The sequence below is a fragment of the Chrysochloris asiatica genome, unplaced genomic scaffold (assembly GCF_000296735.1).
Source record: "Chrysochloris asiatica unplaced genomic scaffold, ChrAsi1.0 scaffold00160, whole genome shotgun sequence".
In the NCBI taxonomy this organism is placed as follows: domain Eukaryota; kingdom Metazoa; phylum Chordata; class Mammalia; order Afrosoricida; family Chrysochloridae; genus Chrysochloris; species Chrysochloris asiatica.
In genome coordinates this window covers 1,522,173-1,544,467 of record NW_006408678.1, presented here as the reverse complement: position 1 = coordinate 1,544,467, position 22,295 = coordinate 1,522,173, and the positions used below count along the sequence as shown (strand labels likewise).

At 41.9% G+C, this 22,295-nt stretch overlaps 1 protein-coding gene across 1 annotated transcript in view; it reads left to right on the top strand.

Annotated features, from left to right (window-relative positions):
• The window catches only part of TXNRD1 (thioredoxin reductase 1), a 104,946-nt gene extending 84,729 nt beyond the window's left edge, over positions 1 to 20,217 (top strand). Inside the window, exons 13-16 of the mRNA XM_006871081.1 lie at positions 6,322 to 6,429; positions 9,557 to 9,652; positions 10,960 to 11,094; positions 19,729 to 20,217. Of these exons, the coding sequence (XP_006871143.1) occupies positions 6,322 to 6,429; positions 9,557 to 9,652; positions 10,960 to 11,094; positions 19,729 to 19,791 (402 nt within the window). The 3' untranslated portion in view covers positions 19,792 to 20,217. The remainder of the gene's footprint in view (positions 1 to 6,321; positions 6,430 to 9,556; positions 9,653 to 10,959; positions 11,095 to 19,728) is intronic.
• The last annotated feature ends 2,078 nt before the right edge of the window (positions 20,218 to 22,295 follow it).

Below are 22,295 nucleotides of genomic sequence, written 5' to 3'. Positions count from 1 at the left end.
CTTCAATTTGTCATTCCCAGCATAGTAAACCATGTGGTTGTCAGATTCAAAATGGCCAATACCAGTCCATTTCAGCTCACTAATGCCTAAGATAGAGAAGTTTGTGCGTTCCATTTCATTTTTGACAATTTCCAATTTTCCCAGATTCATAACTTCGTACATTCCAAGTTCTGATTTCAATGGATATTTACAGCTGTTCTCTTCATTTTGAATTGTGCCCCATCAATAAGTGAAGGTTTTCTTCCACGGGCCTTTCTCCATTCGACGTCATCACGGTCAGTTCTACTTTGAGGAAGCAGCTCTTTCCCAGTTTTATTTTGAGTGCCTTCCAACCTGAGGGACTCATTTTCTGGCACTATATCTGACAGTGTTTCTTTGCTCTTCATAAGGGTTTTATTGACTAAATATTCGGAAAAAGCTCGTCACTCCTTCTTCCTAGTCTGTCTTCATCTGGAAGCTAATCTGAAACCTGTCCACCATGGGTGACCCTGCTGGTATTTAAAATACCAGTGACATAGCTTTCAGAATCACAGCAACTCATAAGCCACCACAGTACGTTGAACTGACAGACCCTAGATGTGCTTTATTAGCTGTATTCAAACATGATACTAATATTGTAGTATGTTGTGACTTTATTATGGAAATTGTCATGTTTGGTACCACACTGAGAAAAAAACAACTTGGTTAATCAAATTTCAGCATTATATGTTCCATATATTCTTTAAAGTCTCCTATCTAGGCCATACAAGAATCCATGATACAGGTAATGGTATTACTACGCAGAGCTTTGTTCTGTCTTCCGAAAAAGAATTTCTTCCACTCTTAGAAGGTTGAAGGTGTTACACTAATGCTAGGAAATTGAAACTTTTTGATATGTTTCATGGAACTTGTTTAGTTGTGTTGAGTTGGTTCCAACTTACAGCGACTTTATATAGGGTTTTCCAGGAGCAGCTGGTGGGTTTGGACTGCCGACCCTGTGGTTCTCAGTGCAGTGCTGATCGTACAGTGCCACACCACTCTATTTTCTTAGGAAGATTCTGAAAACAATTTAAAGGAATTTTGTTTTCCTTTTGCATAAATCATAGTGAGTTGATTTATGATAAGCATTTTGAATTAAGTTGTACCTAGATCAGTTTGGATTAAGCATAATGAAATAACAGTTCGTTCATATTACTATTTAGAATATATCTAACAGGACTTATTTCTTTGAGCAAGTTGCGTCTTGTATTCATTGTTACCATCTTTGGAAAGCCAAGGATGTTGTTGTTAGTGTTGAGTGCCCGTGAGCCAGTTCTGACTCCTAACAATCCTATGTAGGGCTTCCATTACTTATCCTACAGCGCCACACCAGGGCTCAGCCAAGGATAGGCATTTAGAAATATGAGGGAATTTCAAAAAACAATAGAAAAATCCCATTGTCTTTTAACTGCACTTTTAAATGAACTTTTTAAAGCCCCCTTATATAGTTTGATATGACATTTAATTTGTTCTTGACTTTATATCTTTGTGGTTTTTTGAAATAGAAAGAGAAAATTTTAATACACTAACAATAAAGAGTAAACATGCAAAAGGTTGCACCTACATATTCTTGAAATTGTAGCACAACATTCCTGAAGGAAAGAATGTATTGGATCTTTTCACGGACTTTGATGTAGCTCTTTGTGTGTGGGCATAGTACACTATGCTAACAGTTGCCAGGTAGAGTGGATTCTTTTCTTGAAATGCCTTAGGCTTTTGTCAGCATCAGAATTAAATGTAAATTGAAATTTAAAGTATTTGCTTGTTTGCTTTTTTTCCTTATTTTTAGTCTAGTTAATAATATGGCATAGACAAGTTCTTGCATTTGAAATATCTCACTGGTCTCCCTTTTAGTGTAGTATATAAAGTGACACATCAGTTGATATCTAGCTTAATTAATATTTGGAGAGATTACATTTAACTGTTAATCGAAACTGCATAATCCCTTTAATTTTGGCCACCATGGTTAATGAAAATGTTCACGTTTCTAAGCTGGTGAGCACTTCCTGCCTCTAACGAAGTCAGAGTCATTCTCCATGGTACACTTTAGCCCAACTAAGTACCTGGCTGGAGTCCTGGTGTGGCGCTGTGGGTTAATGCGCTAGACTGTGCAAAGCCACTTGAACTGCAAGGTCGGTGGTTCAAGCTCACCAGCCAGTCCTCGGAAACCCTATACAGGGTCGCTGTGGGTCGGAACCAACTCAGTGGCACTTAACAACAACAAGTATCTGGCTAAGGTAAATCAGTGGTGGGATCTTAATGCCAACTCAGGTAGAATCAGGAGTATATGTGCCTTCCTTGAGAATGGAATCAACTTTTTTTTCACTGTTTTACAGCAGTACTTTTAGGGAGAAAAGAAGACAAAGGGCAGCTCTTGGCTTCTTATTGTTCTGTGCTTAAGTGCCTGAAATGAGAGGTTTTTAAAAGTTTCAAGGAACAGTAGAATTCAATGACTGGAACCTTCCCACGAATTCTTGGAAGGCCTTTCCATGAACATTATCTCATTCAGCTCTCAGGACACTTCGTGGAGATGGACCACAATTAGGTAACTGGTCCAAGGGCACAAAGCTAGGAGGCTGTCAGGGTGATGTGATGTGAATTGATTGTAGGTGCTGTTCTCGTAACTGTAGTAAGTTACTACCTAAGAGAAAAGGAAGGTTTGGGAAATATAGATTATAAAAGAATAGGTGATAAGGCTGGAAAATGTCTCAAGACTCCTAAGAGTCCACCAATTTGCAATGACTACTGTAATTTATGATTTTCTTAAATGAGATGAAACATGTATCAGAAAAATATTAATTTTGGTGATGATGAATGTCCGTCTCAAAGTTGCTTTTAAAAAAGTCTTTTCCACTAAGCAGAAGAGTTTATTGTTATTTTGGGAACATACGTGAGGAATGAAAAAAAAGTGTCCTTATCATTTCAGAAACACTGACGAGAGCAGACCATCAAGCTGAGTCAGGCCGTTGGTGACAGTCCTTCTGCCAAGCTCTCTCAAAGGCCGAATTGTCCCACACATAGCAGCCTTAGAGCCCACCAGTGCTGGACACTAAGCAGAAGGAGCACTATCACATCTCAAATACATGAAATACCTTTGTTAATATTTACAATTAGTAAACATTAGCATCTCTCTTGTTACCTTAAGTAGGATAAGTTAACTTTATACTAAGTATAAATATGTGGATGCTAGAGAAAAACCACAGTACAGGTATCTTTAACTTCAGAATGAGTTGTATTCAAAAAGCTCATTGGGTTGACTGTTGTGAAATTTGGAAAGTTTTCTCCGTACAGGTTTTAAATGTTGATTTCATTTTCCACACTAGACCTCAGCAGTCCATTTAAGCCAACTGGAAACAGAACTTGGGGACCCTGGAGATACATTTTTTTAAGAGTTACTAGAAATAGAAGTGCTTTTTTAAAAGCTAGACTGAATGATGTGGAATCGTGTTTTTATTCTTGCATTTGTATCTGATGATCATCTTCGAGGCTAATCCGCATTGGGGTTCTAATTGTCTATGAACCCACATGTGTATATTTAAAATACATTTGATGGAGGTATAATTTATAGCCAGTAAAATTTTCAAGTGTCTGATGATTTGTTTTAAAATCAGGCTTATTAGGGTACAGTTTTCTTAAGGGTACAGTTAGATGCATTTTGACAAATCATGTAGCCATGAAATTGCCTGGAGTGGTATTGTAGGATAAGCACTGGACTGCTAACCACAAGGTCACTATCAGTGAGAACTGACTCAACGTCACTTCAGTGTTAAACTACCAAAAGTTTTCTCCAAAGTGCTGTTACTTTGCATTGCTGCCTGCATTGTGTCAGAATTCCAGTTGTTGCACATCCTTGTCAATGGTGAGTATGTTGGTAAGGGCCATTTAGTCAATTCTGACTCGTAGCAAACCTGTACAAGGCTTCCGAGAGCAGCTAGTGGGTTTGAGCTGCTCACCTTGTAGTTCGCAGTCTAGTGCTTAGCTACAGCATCACACACAATAGTATAATCAGTCCTTTGTGTCTCTAGCCAGTCTAGTGGATACTCTGGAGTTTTAATTTGCATGTCCTGCCTCTTAGCTGCTCTTTAGAGTTATCGATGGGTTTTTTGTTTTTTTGTGTTTTTGTTTTTTTTAGCAACTTGGGTATCGTGTGCTTTGATGTGTTTTTCTTTGTATTTGTTCTTCTGTGGTTTATTGAGGTTTGTCTAATCAGTTTATTTCCCTCAAATTTAGACTGTTTCCAACCATTCAGTTTCTTTTGCCTTCAGTTACATGACTGTGGGATTGCTTGGTACTGTGTTACTGCTCTCTGATGCTGTGGCCTCGGCTTTGGTTTTCCTCACTCTTCCTGGGTTTCATATTGTTCTATCTTCAGGTTCACTGATCTTATCTTTTCCAGTGTCTGTTGTGCTATTAATCCTATTCAGTGTAGTTTGCATTACGCCTGTCCCACTGTCCACTTGTCTCTGGCTTTCTAGCTGTTGAAAGCAGGAAGGTAAATCTGGTCCTTGATTAGGTGACATTTGGCTGTAAGTAGATGTCTGTTTTTCACTTTTGAAGCCGAAAATTCCTAGGGCTGATGTGTTGGATTTTTTTTTTTTTTTGAGAAAAAAAAAAAAGATACATATTGTTTCTAGAGGGAGGCCCATTTGAACGCCTCACCTTACTGTTTTGTTGTTGTTGTTAAGTTCTGTCAAGTTGTTCCAATGCGTATCGACCCTGGTTACGGTTTCTAAGTGAGGTTGAATTGCTGACCTTGTGGTTCAGACTTACCTTGTGGTCCAGTGCTTTACCCTATAGCGCCACACCATGACTGACTTACTATTTAGAGAGGAAGAATTGCATTTCTCATATTTTAAATTCGGATTGTTACTTGGGCTCACTTCTATAGCCATGTAACTACTAGGCTCTTACCAAACAGCAATTAGGTAACACAGTTTTCACAGTTCACTATAGCATGTTAAAGGGTCTGAGAAATCTGAGTGGAGAAACCTGTTTATATGTTAATCCTGCATTTTGCAAAATTATTTGACTCCAGAGTCCTTCTTGTCATCTGTACCTATTAACGTCATAAAATATGCTTTGAATAATATTGTCACAAATATTGATAATTTTTGTTTTTGTGATCTTTATTACCATTGTAGTGGCTGTGTAATATTATCACTAAGGAGCCCTGGTGGTGCAGTGGTTAAGCACCGAGGTCAGCAGGTGACAGGTCAGCAATGTGGACTTACCAGCGGCTCCAAGGGAGAAACTCTGTGAGGCCGTTCTCCTTTCACATTGTCACTATGAGTCAGAATTGACCACACAATGCCTGACAGCCACATAGCTGTTGTAATGAGACAGATTGTTACATATGCTGTTAAGTGCCATCAAGTTGGTTGCAACTCATAGCAATCCTGTAGAGGGTTTCTGAGGAGTGGCTAATGAGTTTGAACCGCCAACCTTGTGGTTCAAACCGACCTTGTGATCCAATGCGTTATCCTGCGGTGTCACACCAGGACTCCATAGCATATTATATTATGTTTCCACTGTTGATTATCACTGTTGTTAAGTTGTGTCTATTCAGTACTGACTCATAGCAACTCTGCATAGGGTTTCCAAGGTTGTCAATCTGCAAGAGCAGAAATCCTCATCTTTCTCCTTGTATCCTGTAGTTCCATGCTTATTCTACAGAGCCACTGTACTCCATATGTTCTGTTGTTGTGTATTGTTGAATCTGTTGTGACTCAAAAGGGACCCTGCATAGGGTTTCCGAGTAGTGACTGATGGGTCCAGCACTTACCTTACCGCACCACACCACGGTCACACCTTACTGTGGGAGTCCTCGACTCCATATGTTGTGTTGTTTTCTCATTACAGAGTCCTAAGAAGTGGGTTGTTTGGGCCAGAAAGTATAAAATGTTTTTATGACCTTTAGTATGTACTACCTAATTGATGTTTTTCCCAAATAAGTTTATTAGTTTCTGTCACTGATAATACAAGATTACCAGCAGTGAGTATTGTTTTGGGGCTGCTTTATTGAGGGAAGGAAAAGTTTGTCACTGTTGGTAATATCAGTTGGTAGATGCGTGGAGAAGCCACATGAAACATTTATTCATAATTTGTCTTTACCAGACTTCAATTCTCCTGTGATCTAATGGTTGTCAGAGTGGTAGGTTACGATCTGGGATTGTAATTTTCCATGTTTGCAGCAGAGGTTTTTGAGTTTGTTTTCCCCTCCCAATTTTGTACCTTTTTGAAATATTTCCACCTTTTGAGTTACAGTTTGGCCTGGCATAACCCTTTCTCCCTATTTTGAAACAGTGTGACTATGAAAATGTTCCAACAACTGTGTTTACACCTTTGGAGTATGGTGCTTGTGGCCTTTCTGAAGAGAGAGCTGTAGAGAAATTTGGGGAAGAAAATATTGAGGTAAGTTCTATATTTTTACATTTACTCTTGGTTTGTTTTTTTAATTGTGAACTGAGTGATAGTTTGCATGGGAGAACATTGGTTTTACACCATCGTTTCATTGCAATGATTACAATCTCCTCCATGCATCATCATTCAACAGTATTGCTTCCATTCCCTCTGTTTTTCTTTTGCTTTTGGGGGATGGGGCTGGGAAGATGTACACAAAAACACTCAGGAATATATAATAATTTAAACAACCAAAGGGCACATTCTGCAAGCCTGCCTGCTGGCTGCCAACACTCAGTCCCTCTCTTTCCATGAGTCTAGAATCCTCAGCTGCTCCCTTTCTCCACGTCCCCATCACTGCCTCCATCTCTGGTGTCGCTGCTTCTCTGGATAGGGTCCCACATTGTACTTGTGTTCTTCTCCCTTGCTGGTCCTAGGGTCCTCTGTTTCTGGACTGTAAGATTAACTGCTCCCCATTTTTGTTACAAAACTTCTACCTTTACATTTGTGACAGTCGTAATTAGATATGATAACGATTACATACTATTTTTTAATTTACATTTATTTATTTAAAGTTTTATTGTGAATTGAGTTAAAGTTTCCAGGGCAGATCATCAGTTTTACATTCAACAAATCATACACCTTGTTTCATTACAATGATTATAATCCCCTCCATGTATCATCAGATAACAGTATTTCTCTCTATTCACTTTAGCTCTTTTTTTTTTGGAACACTTAGGAATATATAATATGGAGTCCTGGTGTGGCGCTGTGGGTTAATGCGCCAGACTTCAAAGCCATTTGAACTGTAAGATCGGCAGTTCAAGCTCACCAGCTGCTCCTTGGAAAACCCTATACAGGGTCGCTATGGGTCGGAACCGACTCAACGACATTTCACAGCTGGCATATATAATAATTTAAACCACCAAAGGGCACCTTCCGCAAGCCTGCCTGCTGGCCACCAGCACCCAGTCCCTCTCCTTCCATGAATCTAGAGTCCTCAGCTGCTCCCTCTCTCCATGTCCTCATCTCTGCCTCCATCTCTGGTGTCCCTGCTTTTCTAGACAGGGATCCACATTCTGCTCTTGCTCGTCTCCCTTGATGGTCCTAGGGTCCTCTGTTACTGGAATGTAAGATTAACTACTCCCCCTCCTTTTACTTTTTAAAACCACAGATAGTGGTTTCTTTTTAGTATTGAAACAGTGTTGTTGGAAATATGAAAAATACAGGAACATACAAAGAAGAGAATTAAAAATGGACTAAAGGTCCACTGCCTAACCAATAGTAGTACCTGTTCTTTTTCTAGCATCAATCCATACTTGACATCAATTTTGCCATTTACCTTTTATGTAATGAAGGAAGATGCATGTGAAATACACTGTGTTTATAAGCATAAATAATATTACACCAGGTAGTCCTTGATTTACTAACAAGATCCAATTCTGAGTTTATCTTTTATGAATTTAGAGGTTTAAGTCATACCCTGTGCATATGGCTCTTACTTAACCTTACCTTAGTGCAAGAAAAAGCCTAGAGTTTGTCCTCTGGTGTAAAAGCTGCACGCGTGCAGCAAGTGAAGGTGATTGTGATGAGGAATTTGTTGGAGTTGAGCTTGGTTCAGTCTTCTAGAAGTCAGGGCAAATTCACGTAACATTAAAGGGCAAGTTCAGAGAAAGCTAGATGAGACTGGCGGCTCCCGCTCCAGCCTTGGAACCCTATATAGCACACCAAGTTGTTACCATCTTGAAGGCACGTAACAAGAGCAACAACAAAGGGCAAATAGAAGTAGGCATTGTCTGCAAGTTCGAGGTTCATAACCCAGGGACTTAGCTGTATGTATATGTGTGTATCTAACTTTGTATAAATACATACATGCTTTTTTAAATTGTGACTTAAGTTACATGCAGTTTTCTGTCCGCAACTTTATAATCAATTTTATGTCATGAGCATTTCCCCTTTTCCTTTAATTCTGTAAAACACCATTTACAAAGAAAAAGACTAGAAGTTCTTAGGATTGCTGTACTTTATTTTTTAAGGTGTTCTTTCATTAGATTTTTTCCAGTTCCCCACTATTATAAATAGAATGATGAACATCTTTGTGATAATTCTTTTCTGAGTATAGATTCCTGTCAAAAAGATATTTAAATTATAAGGTTTTTCATGTCAGGTGGCTTCAGAAAGTTCATGGAAAAATAGGATTAAAAGATCATGAAAATTTCCCATGAACTTCTTAAAGCCTCTCTCCCTTTACATTGCTGTAGTTCTTGATAAACAATTGACTTTTATCATGTTACAGTTTGCTTTTTTCAATATAAAAGTATTGAGATAAGTTGAAGACATTTTGAACAGCAAATGTGAATAGGAAACAAATAGTCATAAGCGTTTCTGTAACATAATAGTTGTTAGCAGTGTGAGGTGATTCCTGTAATCATGTTTTCCCTCTATACTAGATGTGATCTATGCATTCAGTTCTGTAACACACGTTTTTAAAAAATTCACATTGTACTGCAACATAAAAACACTTATTATGTCATAATCAGGGTTTTTAAAAGGTAGCCAACTCTGTGTGTTTTGAACTGAGGCTAGTGGTGTTAGTTGGGGCAAGGGAGCCCTTTTGTTGCCCAGAACTTTGCTTTCTGCCTTTCCTTCATTTTCTTTCTGTTTTTCCCTCCTTTCCTTCTTGTCTTAATAAACATTTTCATGCTTCTAGGGAATAAAGACATCTTTAGAAAGCATTAAGAAGAACTAGATGATTGCTGTAATTGTTTCTAGCACCTCACTTGTTGCCTGCCCAAATTGTCTTTCCTATAAGGAAACAAGACAGTGCTGTTGGATTTTAATTCAAGACAGCAAGTGTCTGTGTGACTCCTTTCTCATCGATTGCTCTTTGTTGTTGCTATTATGGCTTGAAGTTTCTTCTTTGGAAGTTGGGAATGAGTTTATAGAGAAAGCGCCTCAAAAATGGAGTTCAAAGCCATTTAATTTCTGACCAAATTCCTGTTTAATCTGTGATAGTTATCGTTCACTGACAGTCTAATAATTAATAAAAATAAAAGCCTCCATTGATTTTGTACCACAGTTAATGTTTAATAAACCTGGTGCTGAAATAATGAGGATGAACGTGCTTCTGTCTCCTTAGGTTTACCACAGTTACTTCTGGCCATTGGAGTGGACAATTCCATCCAGAGATAACAACAAATGTTATGCAAAAATAGTCTGTAACATCAAAGACAATGTAAGTGTACTTCCCATTTAATACCTTCTAACGATTTCATTTTGTTTTTAATAAAATCATGTAGCTTTGTTGTCAATACATAATCCACCCTGTATTCCTTTAGTATTTTACCCATCCCCCCAGCTGCACAGAAAGGATCAGAGGACCCTGCTGTTGTCTCTTCTCACCTTCACTGGCTCACGGCCTTATACACAGTAGGCAGGCAGGCCACACTTAGGGAGCAGATGAACCAACGGAACCTTATATGTTTGTGCTTATAAAAAGGAGAACAATGAAGTCATCATCCACTATCTAAAAATAACCAGCAACAAAAAGGAGCAGGAGTAATGCAAGTTTGCATCCTAAGCAGTTGGCTCTCATGAGAGAGCTGTAATGGAAAGAGCTGTTAATTGGGTTTTTACGATTTCATTGCCTGCTGCTACATGTGACACTTGGTAACAGAAGGCCTATGTGTGGCAAACTCCTTGACCTTCTAGAGTGTCTTTCCTTACCTACAAAATGCAGCACTGAATTAAATTGATGTTTTTCTAACTTTTCTGTCTGCTTGCTTATACAAGAGATTTACATTTCATATTATAACTCGGAACACAGTATGCACATACACATGCTCTAAGTTTCTTTGTAACCAAGACTTTAATGAAGTGTTAACATGTGACTGCTCTTAGAATTGTTGCTAATAGTTTATATGGAGTGTTGTTGTTGTTAAGTGCCATTGAGTCGGTCTTGACTCATAGCAACCCTGTGTAGGGTTTCCAAGGAGCAGCTAGCTGGTGGTTCAAACCAACCTTGTGGTCCAGTGCTGTATCCCAGAGCACCACATATCGAGTATGTTGTTTTGTTGTTAAGTGGCCATCAAGTCGGTTACGACCCATAGCAACCCTGTATAGGGTTTCTGAGGAGTGCTGCTAAGATTGAACCACCAACCTTGTAGTTCAAACCGATTTTGCTGCCCAGCTCATTAACTCACAGCACCACACCAGGTCTCCATATGGAGTGTAGAGAAAGCTATAGAGACATTAGGACATGACTGTCTGTCAGTAGCACTCACCTGGAATTCTTATGTGGCGAATATTTTTGGTTGTCATTTTTTCCTCATGAGCACTTGTCTCTGCCTTCCTACTTGATGGGGTACCAAGCTCTTTGTACTGGTCCATGTGATGGATCTTCTACCTAACCACTTTCTAATATATAAGCCTTTGGCTGCTTGAGTTTTTTGGAAAAGAATGAGGAAGTGTACTTCTAGGTTGCATAGGCAGAAAAGAAGAAAGCAATTCAGCTGAGTTGTATTACTTTATTCTTCACTTTAGGAACGTGTTGTGGGCTTCCACGTGTTGGGTCCAAATGCTGGAGAAGTTACACAGGGCTTTGCTGCTGCACTGAAGTGTGGACTGACCAAAAACCAGCTGGACAGCACAATCGGCATCCATCCCGTCTGTGCAGAGGTGGGTGGCCAACACTTTCATAGACACGCATCTGAGTGGCAGACCTGGGACTTGAAATCATGTGTCCTTCCTGCTTGGCTCAAGCTACTTCGGAATTTCTTTCAGGTTATTAACTGCAAGTAGGTCTTGTCTCTAGAAATAATTCTTCCTCCTTTAAATACTTACTGCTTCTGCTGTGAACTGGTCAAAAGCATAAGGATGATTTATAGAGAGATTCTTCAAATCTTCTATTTATCACATCTCAATTATTTTCCTGTCTGTTAATAATGCCATTCGTGTCTGGAAAGAACTTTAATCCCAGTTCTCCCTGAGCCACCTTGAGGCAAAATGATGTTGTATGCCTCCTTAGCTTTTGGTATCAAAGCACGAGATTTGAAAGTGATGCTTTTAAAAGATCAATCCAATGACAAGAGAGCTAGAAATTGATCAGTCTAAGCCTCTGGGTGTCATTGTTCCTGCACACTTATCAATGAGCATCTGAGAGTTGACTCTCATACTACCTTGTAGTTTTTAAGTGCTGTCGAGTCAGTTCTGACTCAGCAATCCTATGTAGGATTTCCAAGTCTGTAAATCTTGGAAACAGAAAGCCTCATCTTTCTCCTGCCATGGTAAACAAAAAGTGAGCCGACATGGAAGAACTTGGTGAAGGTTGGGAGGAGGCGTCTTGCATTATGACAGCTTCCCACCCACTGCCGCTGAGTTGATTCTGATTTATAGGGTTTCTGAAGCTGTAAATCTTTACGGGAGTAGGAAGCCTCATCTCTATCCCGTGGAGCAGCTGGTGGGTTTGAACTGCTGACCTTGTGGTTCACAGTCCTTTACTCACCTTATATCACCACGAGGCCTTCTAGTATACCAGCTTAGATGGAGTTACGCATTCCAGACATTATCTAATCACCATACTCAGTAGTTCAGGAATGCACTTTGTGCCGGCAAACACACATGCATGGGCTACATCCATGCCACTTCTCACTGAGTAGCCTGTTAACTGGTTGATCTCTGCTTTTGACTGCCCTTGTGCAACTGGTTCTTGGCTGAGTCTCTGCCTTCCCTACAATTGAATATTGTCCTTCTGAATACGAATATACAAGAAGTGCTGGTAGCATAGTGGTTACGAGTTGGGCTACTAAACCTCAAAGCCAGAAGTTTGAAACTACCAGCTGTTCCACGGGAGAAAGATGAGGCTTTCTGCTCCTGTAAAGATTTATAGCGTCAGAAACCCTGTGCAGGGTCGCTATGAGTCAGAACAGACTCCACAGCACATCACCACCACCATATGAATATACACCTGGCTGGGGAGAATCATACAATGTTAATGTGTTTAAAGATTAAAGCATCATTCGTAAATACTGTGTCTGGGAATGAAATAAAATGAAGTGTCAAAAATCAAATGGAAAAGGGTCTAGATTACAGCCCGTCAAGATTATTTGGTATTTTTCTTCACTGTAATGACTGAAGCCACCTGTCAAGGGAAAGGAGTCAGTTAACTTTATTTTTTTGGTCAGAAATACTTACTGAGTACTTTTAAAATGTAGCTGCAGCCCGAGGTGTGTGTAGGCTGCAGTGGCCAGCCCGGTGGGGAGGGGTGGACAGGTGATGCCCAGCCTGCACAGCAGAGTGTCTAGTTCTCTGTGTGAACTCCACTCTCCTGAGCAGACTGACGTGAACTATGGCCCCATGCTTTTCTCGACCCCTCTCCTGGGAGTTGTGGTACCATGGCAGTGGATGGCTCCAACTGGGTGGAAAGGTGTAGTGGGGAGGCAGGACAGCCACAGGCCTAGTCTCTTGGTAGACCCGTGTAGCTGGGCCCCCCTTTTTAAGGATTTACTGCCATGCTTCCCCATCTGCAAGTCCTCTGTGACACTGGACCTCCGGGGCTAATTGTCCCAGCACTTTGACAATAGCCTTTCCCCTCCTCTCTGTGGCTGGTGAATGAGCCTTCTTTCAATGGGTGGTATCACCTCACTCCAGGGACATGTGTGTAGGTGCACAGCACTGTGCTAGATGCTGGGGATTCAACAGTAGTTAGATAGGAGCCCAGAACAGAGGAGGCTGCTGAGTGAAGTGCTAACTCCACTTCCGAGGGGTGACGCCTCCACAGTGTGGGGGAAGTGGTTATTGGGGCACGGTAATTCCCGAGGAAGCATGGCTTATTCACGGAACTAAAAGACCTTTAGTATTGCTGCTGCTTTCGGAGTTCAGGAGTCCTGGTGCAGCACTGTGGGTTAACGGGCTGGACTGCAAAGTCAGCGGTTCAAGCTCACCAGTGTCTCCTTGGAGACAGTGCTTCCACCTTCTTCATGGAACGGTGAACTGCCTGGCACACAGTCAGTCCTCGAACACTTGGGCACGGCTGCCATTGCTGTTCCTCTCACTGCTCTTCCCACCTCTGACATCAAATCACAAATGGCAGCAACCTGTATAGTTCTTCCTGGTTCTTGTCAGGCAGCAGGTATTGCCAAGGGTGTTTCCTGCGGTCCCTTTTCCCCACTGTAACCAGTTATCTCTTCCCCTCACAATTCCCACTGCCACGACAGCAGCACAGTCTGCCACCAACCCTCGCTGTTCTTATCAAGGTAACACCACAGACGCAGTCCCTTTCCCCACTGTAACCACTTGTCACTTTGGGCCATGGGTCTGACCCTGTCACTCCGCTGCATGACACTGCCCAGTGTCCCAAGCATGAAGTTCCATCCCATGGCCTTCCCACATTATTTCTCCAGCATAATTTTTTGCCCCACTCTAAACTCTGTTGTTGTTGTTGTTGTTAAGTGCTATTGAGTAGGTTCCGACCCATAGTAACCCTGTATGGGGTCTCTAAGGCTCTCTGCTCCTGTAAAGATTTACAGCCTCGGAAACCCTGTACAGGGTCGCTATGAGTTGGAACTGACTCCATGGCACATAACCACCACCACCAATGTGGCAGTGTCAGATAAAGCACTAGATTACAAGGTTGGTTTGAACCACAGGGACAGAACTTCTTTTTTCTTTATTGTTCTGATGCATGCTATAACATCGACGAACCTTGAAAACGTTGTTGTTGTTAAGTGCCGTTGATTCGGTTCCGACTCGTAGCTGACCCTATGTATGGTTTCCGAGAAGCGGCTGGTGTATTTGAACCTCTGACCTTGCAGTTAGCTGTCCTAGGCTTATGTTTCAGCACCACTCTGAGTAACAGGAAGTCATTGTGAGTATATCCCATATTTTGCGTGTTTATTGATGGACATTTAGGCTTTCCCCACCTACCTTTGAGCCATTGGGAAGAGTTGCCACCATGCGCACTGGTGCCCTTGGAGCTGTTTGTGGTGCTGATTTCAGTTCTTGGGGGTACACACTTAGGAGCACAACTGCTAGATAGTTAGTAATTGTGTGTGTAATTATCGGAGAACCCACCAAACTTTTCCACAGTGACCGTACCACCAGCGGTGAGTAAGGGTTCCCGTTTCTCCACAGCCTTGTCAACACGTGTTGTTTTCTTTTTAAAATGTTTTCATCCTAGCTGTCTTATTGGAGGTTAAAGGATACCGTTGTCATGGTAGTTTCCATTTGCTTTTCTGTTAAGGATTATTTAAGGACTCTCATCTATGTGTTAAATGCTCGATTCTGACTTGGATGGTAATTAGATTTGCTGCTGGCCTTCTGTATTGAACTATCTGCCGCATACTAGAGAAGGGAGCTGCTGGCTGTGCACCCTCTGGGCTTGGTCTGGAATGAGATAGCTGAGTGAAGAAGAAAGACAGAAGCTTTAAGAGCAAACTGACAATATCTGGTCAACTAGTAAAAAGTTAGGGTTGTATTTGCATGCTTTTTCAAATTTTATGAAACATGTAATGAATTCCAGTGTTTGCCTCCTGGATAGTTTAGAAAAAATAATGATAATTTCAGAATGCTCCTGAGCACTGCTTTAAACCGTTGAGAAATGGCTCTGGCTCCTGGGCCTGCAGGGCTTGGTTTGTGGACTAGCTCATGGAATGAGTACTTTCATGTGTTTGTAAATGACTTGGGCTGTTGAGAGCAATCTGTGACTCTGAGGAGTTAATTACACATGAAAGTTGAGAAATCCCTTAGTTTGTTCTTTGGAACAAAATCATTTCCAAAGGGTTTCCTTCTGCAGTTGTTCTTGTTGTAACTGAAGCTCCCTATGGCGTTGCTAGGAGAAGGAATGTGAACTCCCGGAGCACTAGTAATACATTAACATTATCCAGCGTTAAGATGGTACAGTGCTAATTTATTCTGGACATCAAAGCAGCAGTAATTGAATAGGAGACTGATTGCATGTAATTTTGAATAGCAATTACAACTACTCAAGTTTATTTGTAGGGGAAAAATAATAGCTCAAGAGGAAAAAGCATTTTAAAAAGGGCCCTTTGCAATGTTTCAAATGAATGTCTAGTGCCGACTATTTGTTTTATGAGTCAGTAGAGTCTCAGGGAAGGATGTCTTGTGAGGCTGGATGGTGTTGGGAGGGAGCAGGGATGAATGCACACATGATGGAAATTTCGGCAGCATTGACCTCTGTGGGTCCCTGTGTGTTGGGCGAGAGAAGGTGAAGCAGCCTCCATGCTCAGTTTTTTTAAAAAATGAAATTGTATGAAAATTCTGAAGCAACTGTGTCTAACTGAGCCTGTTGTACACATAGACCTCCCTGTCAATGTTTCTGTTTCAATCGATGAATAGTGGCAAGGAGCCCTGACCGCACTGTAGGATAAGCACTCAACTGCTAATCACAAGTTCGGTGTTTCAAACACAGCAGCCACTCCTTGGGAAGGAGATGAGGCTTTCTGTCCCAGTAATGATTTACAGCCTCGAAAACTCTGTACAGGTTGCTGTGCGTCAGAATCGACTGTGGGAGTGGGTGGGTTTAATAGTGGTGACTTGGCTTCCCCCAACTTTTAATAAATGTGTCATCAGCACAGGACAAATGGGTAACACCTCTTTTACCTACTTTCCTTTACGATGGGTTTAGGGTGTTTGTTTTTTTATTGAAATCGCATATAAGTCCTATTTCTAAATTAATTCCTGAGACAGAACTTAAGCTTGCTTGCTCACACACCTGAAATTTGTTTAAAGCTATTCCCTGACTTATTTCTCTTCCTTTTTAAAACCTGAAAAGAAAGCAGATCTGATGATAATTTCAGTGGTCGTGAGCCCTTCACCCTACGTCAGCTGTTTTCATTACTGTGCACTGTCTCCCCATCCTCCTCTTCCACAGTCACGCAGACTTTGAACAAAGGCATTTTATTCTCTTCAGAAGAGTTGCACTTGTTTGCAGTCATCAACATTGAATTTAACAGTGCTAATGAAAATGTTTCAAAATTTAGTGTAAATGATTTTTTTTCTACAGTATGTATAAAAGGGATGACTATCACAAATTTTACTATCTTTGCTATCAACAGTGGGCCTTGATAATTTTTTTTTTTTTTAAACCTGAGTTGTCCATATTTTCATTTGGGCTCGTATTTTAAATATTAGGCAATATGAACTGTTAGTACTTGGGTCTGCATTTTTGGAGAGGCTGCTAGTATCTGTAGGAAGACAAAGGTGTTAGTACTGCTCTGAGGCTAAAACAGACCAAAGGCTGTTCTCAGTTTTTTTTCCCTTCACACAAACTCTTATATTCAAAAGTATTTTGGCTGCTGGTTCCTGTTCCTTTTGCCTTGAAATCGTGTGTTCTTTACTCTTTGTATTATTAAAAACCAGGAGCCCATTTGTTTCTCAAGGATCAAAAGAGAAGGCAGCTGACCAAAGAGGTTTCCAGGCAGACACTGTGGGACTTTTCCCAAATTACCCATGACCTTTCATCTCGTAAGATCATCACTTGAGGAGGCCTGGATTTTGTGGTTGTCTTGTAAGAATACTGCATGCTTTCTTGGGACAGGCAGTTCATTTCCTTGTGGCTCGGTGGTATTCTTTGGAGACTTGTTTGTAAGTTTTGTTAGGCTGGTCTAGTAAAATCGTTACAGTTGGTTCTACATAGCCCGCCTACTAAGACATGTGCTCCTGGGAGATCCACTGAATGCCCGGGGTGGGGGTGGGGGTGGGGGCGGACTCACTGAGACCTTGGATTCCAGCTGCTTCACCAGCTTTGAGTTCTGGTGGTAGGTTGAGCCTACAACTCCTGAGATGGTCTGTCCCTGACATCCCTGGGGCCTGTATGCAGAGCTCTGAAGGCCTGTCTTCTGGACAGCACCCTCCGCTCAGGTATTCTGCCCCACAAGTTCTTGTCCCCTCAGCACCCCTCACCTCCAGTCTTTCTCTTGTAGTTGGTGACATATCTGGCTCTCTGGAGTCCCCCTCCGTTTACCCAGGGTCTGGTGAAGGCCTCCAGGTAGAGACTAAGCCTGAGGAAGGCTCGCCTTGTTTGTTTCCCTTTCTGGGGGAATCACACTCTGCTGCTGCCTAGTCCCCATTGTGTTGTGTAGTTTGTCTAGTTTTCTGATGGTGTAAGAGGGAAGAGAGCTGGTTTGGTACCCAATTACTCTATCATGGCCAAAAATGAAAATCTGTGCTTCTTTTTTTGTGTGTGTAGGAGTATTAATCTTTAAAATCTTGACTGTAGGTTTCCTATTTGGTAAAACTACAAAGATAGTGCTTGATGTATACTTTACCATTCAGGACTGGACAATGCATTACCTTCACTGCTTCCATCAAGCAATGCCAATATGTGGTCTGTAGACAGCCTGCCTTAGAATCACCTGGCTCCGATCCTAGATCTCCAAATTAAGTTCAGTGTAATTTCCACCTGTGTAGTCAGTGTGACCCGATGTTTGAGAGCCCTTGATTTTTATTCATAGGTAGACTTGAGCAGGAACAAAGAGAAGCCGTCTGACACTGTGAGAGTTCTAACGGTCCACCACCACCACATGCTTGCAAGGAGGTGAAACAAGAAGAGCTCCTTAATGACTGCCAATGAGAGCGCATCAGTTAGAACTGACACCCACCCTTCAACTTCGTAGTTAATGCTTCTAGCTCTATGTGTGCAAGAAAATATACCACAGTGCCTGGACTGTTGTTGTTAAACATGTCATCGAGTTGGTTCTGACTCAGTGACCCAATGTGTAATAGAATGAATCATGACCTGGTGCTGTGATATCCTCACAATCGCTGTTATATTTGAGTCCTTTGTTGCAACCACTGGGCCAGTCTTTCTCATTAAGAGTACTCTTTTTCTCTGACTCTCTACCAAGCATGATGTCCATCTCCAGGGACTGGTCCTTCCTGATAACAAATCCAAAGTTTATGAGACCAAGTCTCGCCTTCCCATTTTTAAGGAGCATTCCAGCTATGCTTCCTCCAAGACAAATATGATCATTCATTCTGGAAATCAGTATTCTTTGCTAATACCACAATTTGGATGTGCTGATTCTTTGGTCTTCCTTTATCATTATCTAGTTTTTATACACAAAGGAGGCAATTGAAAATACCTTGGCTTGAGTCAGGTGCACCTTACTCTGCAAAGTGACATATTTGTTTTAAAAAATAGTAGAAGATCTTTATAAACTATTGATAATATCCTGCATGTCCAGCAAAAGAAGCTTGGATATATAATTCACAATATACTTAGGATTTGAATAACTGACTATAGTATTAGTATCTACAAGGGGGCTACAAAAAGTTCATAGAAAAATCCCATTATCTTTTAATTCCAGTTTTCCACCACCGTTTTGAAACTCTCTCGTATACTGTAAACCAGTTGCCATTGAGTCCGTTCCAGATCATGGTGTCCTCACATGTGTCAGAGAAGCACTGAGTTCCATAGGGCTTTCTTTCAATGGCGACTTTCTAGAAGTAACCGACCAGGTCACTTTCTCATGGTGCCTCTGGATGGGCTTGAACTGCCAGCCTTTTGGTTAACTGTTCATCCCACACAGGGACTCCAAATATACTGTGTTCCATAGGGCATAGTCAGGAGCCCCTCGTGCCATTGTGGGTTGTGTGTTGGGCTGTTAGCCACAAGGTGGGCAATTCATCAAACCCACCAGCCACTCCACAAGAAGCCCTATTTAGAGTACTGGGAGTCGGAATCGGCGTAATGGCAGCAGGTTTGGTTTCTAGGGTGTGGTCCATATGGACGCTGTGTTGGGTTTCCTGGGAGCAGCTGGTAGGTTTGAACTGCCGACCTTGTGGTTGCAGTCCAGTACTGATTCTAAAATGCCACACCAGGAGGGTACTAGTTGGTGAAAAATGACTGGATCACAATTGTGGCAGAGCTGTAGCAGAAGAGTCCCCACACTGTCTTGCTGTTTCCGAGCAGAGCATAGGAAGGAACAGTAAGCCTCAGTGAGGAGGAGGGACAGGAAGCCAAGGGGTCTGGGAAGGCACACCTGAGCTCTAGCCACATAATGCTCCTTGAGTGTTTTTTATATGTCCTAACTATTTTATGATGAATTTCTTTTAGAAAGTGGACATGCTAACAGAAGTCTTTATTAGCTATAATCTAACTTAGTCCCCTCCCTCCTCTTTTCTCCTTGGTTTTAAAATACATTCCCTTTCTATTCACTGGAGACATGGAGGTTTTGTTTTGTCCTATTTCTCCTGCTTATTGAAGGAGCTGCCTGAGTCATCCCTAATATGTTATCTGAAGTGCTCCCTGTTAACTTGGCTTCTGACAGTGTCCTTTCTCCTCCCTTGCAGGTGTTTACAACGCTCTCAGTGACCAAGCGCTCTGGCGGGAACATTCTCCAGGCTGGCTGCTGAGGTTAAGCCCCAGTGGGGGTGCTGCTGCCAAAACCTCACACCACTCATCTCTTCCCTTACCCAAATCTAAGGCAGAGTTCTCGGAAGGTCCTCAGGCTCACGCACCTGTGTGTCCTGTGCTTACCACCTGAGGCTTGCTTAGATCTCCTGGGTAGGAGGTGAACAGAAGGCAGTCAGCATCACACTGGGGTCACTATAATGGACTTGAAGCTGACCCTTGGCAGTGCATCAAGGATGCGTCCATGAAATCACTGTCCTGAAGCCCACGTGGTGGGCAGTGGTGGAACAACTGTCTAGTCAGTTTTAGCATGACCTTTCCTTTGTGGGTTTTCTCTATTCTCAGTGTCAAGCTTTCTATGTTGATTATATTTTCCTCCATGGTGTTAATGATACTAGAGATGAAACAGGTTGTCCAGAAGCAAGTCAGGACTAGAGCATCCAAATCAAATGTCTTGTTGCATGGTATGAGGCTACACAGAGGGGCTCTATCCTCCTCTGTACTCCAGAGGATTCAGCTGGACTATTGTACTTCACACACCTGCTTTGCAGTGTCTGTCTTTGTAAGCTGTGTGTCCTGAACGATCAGTGTAGGGATGACCTTGGCCAAATCTGCCACAGGTGCCTCACTGGCATTTTATATTTTCAATTCTGTTTCAGAAGGGAGCTGTCCATTTGGCCAGTCTCTTTGAAGTAGTACTCACTGCAGATTATCACAAAACATGTAAACATGTAACTTGGTTGTAGAGTATTGTGATTTCCACCCTTACCATGGAGGCAGATGCAGGGGGAAACAGTAAATGTTCTTACCTTATTTAGCATCTCTTATGTTCGTCTGGGTGACCTGAGGCCTTTTGCAATAGAAAACACTTTACTTGTTTGTGTAAACCTTTAAAAAAATTTTTTTTGGTAGCTTTAGCTTTGAACTAAATTTACATAGCGTCACGTCTTTATTTTTCATGAGTGTCATGGGTCTGTCCCTCCCTGAGAAGGAAATTCATATGAAAACAGATCTCCCCACACTTAGGAGTTCTTCTTTTGTGGTCATTGCTTTTTAAAGGAAGCTATTAATATCATAAGTTATTATTATTATTATTTTTGAACACAGGTGGATGTGAAGGATTTTCATTTAAAAACCAAATGGTTTTGACTTTCTCTGTTGAAAGAACAACTATGCCTGGTTGGATTTTGGAAGGCGTGTTTATGCTTTGTTGGCATTCCAACTTGAATTCTTGTAGAATGGTGTTAGCTCCTTGGTTATGTAAGTGTGTAAATGTGCTGGCTGAGGATAAATTTCGGCAGCTGCTTCTTACTGTGCAGGCTGAGGTTTGAAAGTGCCATGAACACCAGGCTGCCCACCAGCACTATGTGTTGCTCTTTGTCCACCCCCTCCCCACCACTTGGAATCTTCCTCTGTGACACCGAGCAGCTTTTCAGAGTGCATTTCTGGGCCACCTCAGGGAAGGCCTGCACCTGCCTGGCCCAGTCAGCAGAACACCTACCCCTGCCCACAGGGCCCTGCACTGCCTCGCCTCTCCTCGCCTCGCCTTGCCTCCCATCTGGTTATGCAAAGAACACAGGACAGGAAACAGAGAGAGGGTAGTTGACTGTGATAAGTTTTTGTAATAGTTACTTTTTTGCTGTTAATTCCCCCTCTGTCTGCCAATCTCTGAAATTAGAACAATAGGCAGTTTTGAAATGGTTGTGCCTAATCATGTTGTGATTTTTCTCTTTTTAGAAATGGATTGTTCTACCCCACAAGAAAGATTAGACTTTGTAGACTTCTCCTGTTTAGATTCTGTAACTGCCCAATGTACTGAAACCCGTACTAAATTCCATGTTATCAATCTTCTGAGGGGAAAAGAAAACAATGTGAATCATTAAAGGGTATTAATATCTGTCCTGTGTCCCTTGTGTCTGAGTGATGTCTTGGGATTCTTTGCATGATGTTGAATGGGGGTTGGAGGTTCTGTGCTGTCAGGTCGAGTCCGTCTCATAGCGACCCCGTATCATGTTTCTGAGGCTATAAATCTTTATGGGAGCAGAAAGCCTCAACTTTCTCCCAAAGAGCAGCTGTTGGACTCAAACTGCTGACTTTGCAGTTAGCAGCCCAACGCATAACCCACTGCGCTACCAGGGCTCCTTGTTGACTAGACGTCAGGACAGGTTTCATATGGAAGATTCTAAGAACCGGCTGCTGAGTCCGGATCAGTGCTGCTGTTGGCTTGATTGTTGACATCTGCGGAGGTTTACAGTTTAGAGACACATTGGCTCTTCAGATTCAGTTTGCATCTTGTCCTGATTTGGCTCATCAGCCTTGGTCTCTGGGGTGGCAGTACCACCAAACTCCATCCTGCCAGTTCCAACACTGCACATCTCTGCAGTTTTCCGCAGTGGACTGTGAGGAGGGTCTGTTAAGCCCACTTCCTCCCTGCACTGAGCAGTTTCTAGGGTATAAATGAGTTCACAGTCATCCCCAGGACCAGGCACGTAGTTTGCATTCAAGA